General features: G+C 50.5%; 1 protein-coding gene across 1 annotated transcript in view; it reads right to left on the bottom strand.

Moving 5' to 3' along the window:
• RAB33A (RAB33A, member RAS oncogene family) overlaps nt 1-9,204 on the bottom strand; it is a 13,781-nt gene extending 4,577 nt beyond the window's left edge. Inside the window, exon 1 of the mRNA XM_011988839.1 lies at nt 8,099-9,204. Coding sequence (XP_011844229.1) covers nt 8,099-8,356 — 258 coding nt within the window. The 5' untranslated portion in view covers nt 8,357-9,204. The remainder of the gene's footprint in view (nt 1-8,098) is intronic.
• Between the last annotated feature and the right edge of the window lie 245 nt (nt 9,205-9,449).

Consider the following 9,449-nt stretch of genomic DNA (forward strand, 5'->3'; position numbering starts at 1 on the left):
GTGGCTCACTCCTGTAATCCCAGCACTTTGGGAGGCCCAATCACTCCTGATCCACCTGCCTCAGCCCCTGAAAGTGCTGGGATTACAGCCGTGAGCCCCAGTGCCCGACCTCTGAATACTACTTTCTGACCAGTTTTCCTCAATCCCTGCTTGTATCAGCATGCCATTCACCTCTTCAGGAAACTACTGTAGCCCTCTACTGCATGTGGCATCACATGGATTCCAAATGTGGAATTCTGTCTGCCATAATTTCACCCTTCCCAACCTGGTTTCAAGCTACTCAGCTACACCGGGTTGATTCCCTCCTCTGTACTTTGGGTCATGCTAGTCCACTCCTCCCCTATAGAATCGGCTGCCCCCTCATTGCCCTATCAAAATCTCACTCATTCTTCAAGGTTAAGCTCATGCTTCTGGCTTCTTCCTCAAACCTTCGCCAACTTCCCTTCAATTTTCTTTTCTTAGGAATCTCTGTTGCACTTTGAGTCTGCATCACACCATTTCGAATAGATTTATGTTTTCTAATTGTCTCGTCAGTGCTCTTGGCCTCTCTCCAGCAAGACTGTAAGCAGTCTTTTTCTGCATCAGACCACACTCGTCACTGAGGTTGTCACCATCACCATTATCAGCAGCAGCCACGTTATCAAAAGGCAGTGATGGCCTGAACCACTGAAACTACAAGCAGTCTGGCATCCTAGATATCTGCCAAGGCGATTTCAGAGGGAACGTCTGACTGTGATCACACAGAAAAAACATAAGTCCTCAAAGACTGATTTGCTTCTGCAAGCAAGAGACAGAAAATATTTTCATTTCTTCCACCTCTCCGTGGTGTTCTGAACAGGAAGAAAGGGAGAACAGACCACAGGAGGAATGGAGGTCAGTAGGAAGACAGCAGGCATAGCCCAGGAATATCATTACCACTTGGCTCCTGATCCCCACTCCCCACCTCACCCCCCCAGCAGTCTTCACTCTTGCCTTTTGCCTCTGAAGAAGGCTGAATCCCTACCAGCCCTCAGGCATGTGGCAGATGCTTTAACACCATGAGCTCAGGACTCTAAAAATACCTGCCACTAGCAGGAACATGGGTGGGAGTGTGTGAGGTGATTGAGGCTGAGTAAGGTTGGCCATTTGGCTTTTCTTTGGCTTCATAATTGTGTATGCCGCCCAAGTTGCCGGAACTGCCAGGAGGGCCCTCTCTGCTGGAGACCTCCTCTGTCTTTCCAACGCTATTGGGAGCCTTGAAGCTTTTATTTGGAGGCTCCAAATTTAAACTGCAGGCACTGCTCCCTTCCAGTTCTTTGTAAACCCCACCCTGAGTTCTTTGCAGACGTGTCTGTCGTGAGAGGGGAGCCAGGAAGCAGGCTGCTCGCAGCAGAAAATAGAAGAACCAGTGGTGTGGCCTCAGAAGCATCAGAAAGGAAGATCACAGCAGGCAGGTTCCCTAAACACATGAAATGATCTCATTAAAAAAAAAAAAGTCGCCGGGCGCGATGGCTCACGCCTGTAATCCCAGCACTTTGGGACGCCGAGGCGGGTGGATCACAAGGTCAAGAGATCGAGATCATCCTGGCTAACATAGTGAAACCCTGTCTCTACAAAAAAATACAAAAAATTAGCTGGGCGTGGTGGTGGGCACCTAGTCCCAGCTACTCGGGAAGCTGAGGCAGGAGAATGGCGTGAACCCGGGAGGCGGAGCTTGTGGTTAGCTGAGATCGCACCACTGCACTCCAGCCTGGGCTACAGAGTGAGACTCTGTCTCAAAGCAAACAAACAAACAAAACATCAGACAGGGTCTCACTCAGTCACCCAGGTTGGAGTGCAGTGGCATGATCTCAGCTCATTGCAGCCTCAACTTCCCCAGACTCAGGTGATCCTCCCACCTCGGCCTCCCGAGTAGCTGAGACTACAGGCATGCACCACCACACCTGGCTAATTTTTGTATTTTTTGTAGAGATAGGGTTTCCCCATGTTGCCCAGGCTGGTCTCAAACTCCTGGGCTCAAGTGATCTGCCCGCCTGGGCCTCCCAAAGTGCTGAGACTCTACGTGTGAGCCACCACGCCCGGTCTCTCTCTCTCTCTCTTTTTCCAGACAAGATCTCATCATGTCACCCAGGCTGGAGTGCAGCAGTGCAGTCATGGCTCACTGCAGCCTCGACCTCCTAGGCGCAAGCAATCCTCCCTCCTCAGCTTTCCGAGTAGCTGGGACTACAGGCATGCACCAGCACACTCAACTAATTTTCATATTTTTTTTTATTTCGTAGAGATGGAGTCCTCCTTATGTTGCCCAGGCTGGTCTGGATCTCCCGGGCTCAAGCAACTATCCTGCCTCGGCCTCCCAAAGTGCTGGGATTACAAGTGTGAGCCACCTTGACCAGCAGTGATCTCATTTTGTTTGAGAGTTAGGTGTTCCTGTTCTCAGCATCTTCACAAACCCCTGGCCCACGCCAAGCAGTGAACGCATCTCCTTCCTCTTTTGCAGCTGCCTCTCCTCTCACCCTTTCCTCCTTTCCTGTGGGCACCACATCCATACAGTGTATGGGGGTGAAGACTGCCTCTTAGCCACATACATGTATCCCAGATCCTTGTTTCTCTCAGATGGCCAATGGAGTATAGTGAAGTCAAATCAATTTGGGTGCAGATCTCGGCCCAAGTCATGTTAGTACATGACTTGTTAGGTGTCCTTAGGTAAGTTAGGTGTCCTTAGGTAAGTCACTTTCTCTGTCTTCAGTGTCCTCATCTGGAAAGCGATGATAACAATAATAAGGTAGGGATGCTATGAGGATTAGTAGTCCTTGTAAGTACATGACCCAGTGTGTAATATACACTCTCCCTTCTTTCATGACCTGAAATCTCCACCATTCAGTCTAGATGGGCAACAGTTTGAGCAGGCACTGTTGGAAAGGCAGCAAGCATCCCAGCTCTTCTGCTCAGAAGCTGAGTAAATGCCAGACAAGTCTTTTAATCTCCCTGAACTGAGCCTTGTTTTTCTCACCTCTACAATGGGACCTTGATCCTCCTATGGTTGCTGGGATGATCCAGTGAAATAACACATGAGAAAGGACTTTTGGAAAATGTCAAGCACTCTGCAAATATTAGTTGTTGCTCTGGTCTCAGAAAGGCCATCAAGCCCTCTTCTGTCGGTATGGTTCCTTGAATCCATTGGTTTCTCATCCTGGAAATCATAGAAAGCTTGGCTTCTCGAAGGTGAGACAGAGCTAAAGGCCATCCAGTGGGGAGGGGGGAGGAGAGAGGAATGCTGGCAACATGCCATGGGTGGCCCGGGGACAGGCCCGAACTGATGAGGTGCTAGAGGAGGATGGAGGGGCACAGCGTGGGGAACTGCCAAAGAGAAATCTAACCTTTTGAACTATTTTCTGGGTGAGCTTCAGCAAGCCCCCCACCCCCTGCATGTGCTCTTAGCTGACAGGGGGATTTCTTTTCCCTTGGAAACATAACTGGCATCTTTCTATAGATGAGGCATGAATGTCCTTTTGTTGGAGGCTGATGGGGGAGGGTAGAAGTGCAAAAAAAGGAGACAAATACATCTGTAACCTTTGGAGCATGCCCCAGTGGATGATGGGAAAAGTTTAAAAGAAACCTGTTTTCAACTAGCTGGACTGTCCCATCTGCATCTAAGATCTACACACAAAGCTGACACAGAGAATGGCAAAGGAGGACAGAGACAAAGAGAAACTCACACACAGAAAAAACTAGCAAGGGAGACAGAGAAACTCACACTGATGGATAATTAACCATTAAGCTAACTGGCAGAAGATAGAAGCTCAGAAGCACTAAGGAAGACATGATGTCATTCTGATTTCAGGCAGCTTCCAAGGAACACTTAGCTCAGCCTCCATCCACTTGATAATGTAACACAGGAAGGTTTTTTTTTTCCCCCAGTGATCAGTAGAGGAACAGAAATTCACAGTCCTGAGCTGTACCTGCCCTTAGCCACAGCTGACCTGCAGTTTATTTGGTCCCCAGGGCTGGGGCACAGGGAGTGCCCAGCCTGTGGGAGGAACCAAACTATTATAGACAGAAGTGCAGCTTCCATGCAAATTTACAAAGAATGATTCAAAAATTAGTTTCTTAGCCTCCCCTCTACTACATACCATCCCTCCCTACACACACACCCCCCTATTCAGCATTTTCTAATGCATTTAGGAGACAGACTCAATAAATTTAGCTACATCTGTAGGTGACAGACACATCACAGTCATTAAGGGAAGTTCCACTCTTCCTTTGGGGGTTGGGGGATACCTCCACCCTTCCTAGGCTAATGTCAAGAAAGATTGTCAGCTATCTCTTATGATGTCCCTCTGAATTCTTGTCATAGGCAACCTTGTGGGTTGGATGGACCATGGAGCTAGACTGGAGAGAGGATTTTGTGCTCTTCTAAGCCAGGCAGCATGATGTGTGGAAAGACCAGAAGGGGAATTAGGAGACCTGAGTTCTAGGTCTGACCCTGTGTGATCTTGGGCAAGTCACTTTCCCTCTCTGAGTCTCAGTTTCCTATCTGCAAGAGGACGACACTGGATTACAGAATCTGTAACGTCTCTTTTATCTCTGAACATTCTCTGCATTTCACACCTGAGTTGAGACAATCAAAGTGCAAAAAGTAAACCCAGGGCTCCCACCTGTAATCCCAGCACTTTGGGAGGCTGAGGCAGGTGGATCACCTGAGGTCAGGAGTTCGAGACCAGCCTGGCCAACATGGTGAAACCCCATCTCCACTAAAAATATAAAAATTAGTTGGGCATGGTGGCGGGTGCCTGTAATCCCAGCTACTCAGGAGGCTGAGGCAGGAGAATCACTTGAACCCGGGAGGCCGAGGTTGCGGTGAGCTGAGATCGTGCCATTGTACTCCAGCTTGGGCAACAAGAGTAAAACACCCTCTAAAAAAAAAAAAAAAAAAAAGTAAACCCAGTTGAGTTCTGTGTGTCCTGAATACAAATTGAAGGAGGCATCTGAAAGGCTCCTGAGGCCTTGGGCTATAACCCTAAGTCCCTGGCCTACAAGAAAGAGCAAGACTGGCTGACTGACATTCTACCTCCCTCTGTCAAACTCCCCCAATCTAAGGGACTGAATATTCCCCTGTAGAGTGGAATGCAGTGGTAAAGGGTATGGTCTCTGAATCTGGGTTGAAATCATGGCCCTGTAACAGGAAAGGCAGGATAGTGAGGTGGCGAAGTGCTTGGGCTCAAGAGTCAAAGACTGAAGCTCAGATCCATAGGCCATTGGGTTATTTCATCTCTCTTAGCCTCAGTCTCCTTATCTATAAAATGGGAATGATAACAATAGTGCTGATTTGATAAAGCTGCTGTGAGGAGCAAATAAGATAATGCATGTAACGTGCCTAGCCTGGGCTCTTTGTTTGTTCAATACATAGTTATTATTATTATTATTATTATTATTATTATTATTGCCTACTCATTGGAGGCTTTTCTTGGTGTTCATACAATTGAGTTCACCAGGACTCAGTTGTAAATGCTTTGATGGGGTGAGGGTGGGGAACATAATGATTGGAGACAGCAAATGGGGCTTCAATACCCTAGGGATGGCCTTGAAAATTAATTACAGCGTGACTCTAACTACACCAAATCAGTTGTCCCTAGCAGGGGTTCATGTATGTGCTACCCCGGGACACAGGCAGGCAGCCCAAAAGAGGCCACACCGTTGCTCTTAGACTGAGAAGAACTAGCTGAGACCTCTCTACCACTCTCCTGCAAGGGCTGGTATGTTACAGCCCAAAAGCCTTCTATTGCTGGCCATGGTCTAGGCCAGACCTCGGACTGTCACACCGGACTTTTCTCTCTCTCCCAAAGGGCAAAGCCCTTGGCAGTCATCTCCAAGCATGGCTTTGGCATGTATTCCTTGAACAACTTCAGGCTAGCCAGAGTGTGAGGCCAAATCTTCTCCTATCTAGATCATGTGCTAGCTGCCAGGCCCTGCCATCTTCCCACAGACATGCTGGCCTCTCGCCTGCCAGCTCTGGTCCTAAGACTGCAGCAGCTTTACAAGAAGCAGGGTCACCATCTCCCCACTCTCACACGCTGCTCTGAGCTCCTTCAGAATCTGCCCTCAGAGGACTCCTCCATGAGCAGTGTCACAAGGCTTTGTCCTCTTGAAAATATCATCTTCCCAAAAAAAGCCTGTATTAAGCACTTATCTGCACGTGGTGTTGTGCTGAGTTCTGTTTCTAGTGAGTCACACTGTCACAGGCTCTGCCCTCTGGGAAAAAGTCTGGAATCTTTGCCAGAGACTGTAAAGTCCAGTTTGGCTAAGTACTGGCGTGTTAGAAGAGAAGGAATGGTTTAAAAATTCCTCCGAGGTCACTGGGTGGTGACTCTTCCACTCGTGTTCATCTCCCATCCCTCACTTTCTAGCTTCCTTCTCCCTCCTTCTTTAGATTCCCAAACACTTCATTTTTTTCCATTTAAATTTCAGATGGGCTTATTTCCCACCTTTTAAATCCAGGGAACTCTTTGGCTTACTGTAACACTTGATTTTAAGCAAATGAGAGCATTAGGTTTTTGAGGGTTTAAGAGCCCATCCGTAAAGATATTTCTACTTTGGATTACAAAGGCATGTTTTAGAAATTCTAGAATCGTATAGCCTTACATTAAAGAAGCCAGACACACTAGAGGAAGTCTTAACCAAGCAAATGTCAACAGCCCCAGGAAAGGACAAAGACAAGATGCTGCCTTTGACTTTAAAAGGAAATGTAGCAATTCCCCTTCAAAATGCAAGGGGCAAAAAAGATCACAATTTCAAAATAATGTTCTATCTTCCTGACCCTGGAGCTCTCCCTTATCAGTACTGAGCTGTCCATCTTCCTGACATCTAGTGCGCTGGCCCAGTTTCTGAAGCCATTTTTAGAACATGTTCATTTTAATAATCAAGGAGTCAGAGTCTTGCACAGTTTCAAGTGTTTCATCAGTTACTCAGCCCTTCTCTCCACGTCACTCAGAGGAGGGGCCTTGTGGTCACTTTGGCCGTTTGACCAGCAAGAAGGAGGCTTACTGTTACCCCTGACTCTGTCTAGGGTCCAACCATACGCTCAAGGAAAGGCCAGCTGTGAGCCTAGAAGAGTTGTCTTCAGTGATTCCATTGCCTTTATAGAGGCCCCCCTCTGCTCCCCTGACACAGGAAGTTGCCCTTGTTATGTCCTCCCTCCCTCCATGCCCTGCACATTGACATATTCGTGTCATATCAGGTTTCTACCTTTTCTGAATTAAAGGTGAGCACAAATGGTCAGACAAGAATATTTGCACTTAGCCTATTACATAAACTCATGGAGGGGGAGGATTGAGCATTTCCCTGGCCCTCGGTTAAGTCACTGCATTTTTACAAAGACCTTCTGAAGACAATACCAACAGAATGAATAAGGAGCAGTTCATGTATTAGATACCCCAGACAAGTAAAGAAAATACCATTCCAGGGGGCCTGTTACAATAAAAAACAAGTTTTGTTGATTACAAAGGGCTGGCTGGTGACCCTGCCTCAATTTCTTTAAAAGGGCTCATGGCTTTCTGCCAGAACCACCTCACTCCACCCCCATCTCAACTCAGCCCTAATCTTAACTATAAACTGCAATTTAAAATAAAGCAGCTTTTTCATTCTCCATGGATTTCCATCCTTTCTTTCCCTCTAATGACTTGAGGCTTAGCTGAAGTGGGGTTTTGCAGCCTATCGGCACCCAAGCGGTAGAAGAGACATCAGGATGTGTAAAGTGCTTTGGGATCCATCCCACAGACTAGGACCCAGAGATGCCTCCTGCCTCCCTCTGCCCACAGGTGCCGCTGCTCGGGCTAGGGGTCAAGGATGGGATCCAACATGCTTTTCCTGGCAGGACCTGTCAGGCAGCAGCAAAGGGTAAGAATGCAACCATTCTCGACCGCCCTAAAAAACTGAGTGATATGGGGACGGGACCCCGCTGAGAGAGGTGAAAAGGGGTGAGGAGGGGCCGAGGATCCTCGGCTCAGCAAGAGGCGAAACCGCCACGCGCTGGGACGCTGAACGATGACAACCGCTACAGCTATGCCTCGGGCGAGGTCCCCTCCCAGGTCCCTCCCTTCCTGGACCTGACCCCCGGGATCACCTTGATCTTCTCGCCCTCGATTTCCACGGTCTTCTCCCTGAAGTCCACGCCGATGGTGGCTTCAGTCTTGTCTGGGAAGGTACCCCCGCAGAAGCGGAAGGTCAGGCAGGTCTTGCCCACGTTGGAGTCCCCAATCACGATGATTTTGAAGATGCGAATCTGCACGTACTGGTCCAGCGACGAGTCAAGCTCCAGGGACGCCAGGCCAGCGGCCGAGGCGGGCTCCAGGCTCCCATGGCCCAGGATGGGCTGCGCCATCTCCCCCGGACCGAACCGGGGCCCCAACCCCCCTCGAGGGCTCCACACAAAGAGAACGTCCACGTTCGTGCGCTCGAGGCGAGCGAGCTCTGTGCGCGTGTGTGTGCGCGCGTGTGTGTGTGTCCGCCCGTGTGTGCGTGCGCCGGCACCGTGTGCGCGCGCGCGTGAAGAGGGTGCCTCTCATTCCGGGCCCCCCTCCTCCTCCTCCAGCGCACCCTCCTTGCAGCTCGGAGGCACCAACACAAAAGCCAGGGAGAGGAGGAGAGAGGGAGGAGAGTGGACGAGCACCGAGCCTTCTGCCTGTGTGCGCCCTCGGACCGGATGCTCTGGCGAAGGACCCTACGGCGCTGCTCCAGCCGCCGCCGCGCCTCGGCCCACACTCTCCCCTGCCTGCACCCCCGAGATCGACCGGAGGGAAGAAGCCTCAGGAGGAAAGGGAGGGGGTGGGGACAGCAGCACACGCCACCCCGGGATAGACTTCTTTCTCCTTGCCCCCATTTATGTTATAGGTTTCGGGCTCCCCACCCCGACTGGCTCGGAGCGCACGGGATCAGCGGGCAGGGAGCGCAGCTGGGGAGGACAAAGAGCTGCACCCTAAGGCATCACTGGATCACTTCGGCCTCCCTGGAGCAACGCAACTCTGCAGAGATGGGGTGGGGGCTAAGGCACCTCTTTCACTTCGGGAGCAGCCGGCAGCTGAGCCGCGCCTTCCCGGTCCCCGCTACCCCGTCCCCTCTACCCCCACCCTCTACCCGACCCGCGCCTTGGGATAAAGGGATGTTCTGTTTTATTGAGTGAGCAGGTGCACTCACGGGCCCCAGGCAGCCTGAGAGGGCGCTGCCAAGACACGCAGTGGGTTGTCCCGGGCCTGCACAGTTGAGAGGAGGGAGCCAGCGGGCGCGCGTGTGCGTGTGTAGGGGGTGTTACTGTTTCTGTCACAGACTTGCCAGATGTAGGGGGGCGCGTACCAGGCGCCAACATCCCCTCATCACACCACGAGCACCCATCCTCTGAATGTTCAGGAGAGCGGCTCCTATTGGCTGCCGCAGTCGGTTGTGTTTGGCTGGCCAATGGGGAAGGCTCGCCGCGGGAG

The sequence above is a fragment of the Mandrillus leucophaeus genome, unplaced genomic scaffold, assembly GCF_000951045.1.
Source record: "Mandrillus leucophaeus isolate KB7577 unplaced genomic scaffold, Mleu.le_1.0 Scaffold339, whole genome shotgun sequence".
NCBI classification, from domain to species: Eukaryota; Metazoa; Chordata; class Mammalia; order Primates; family Cercopithecidae; genus Mandrillus; species Mandrillus leucophaeus.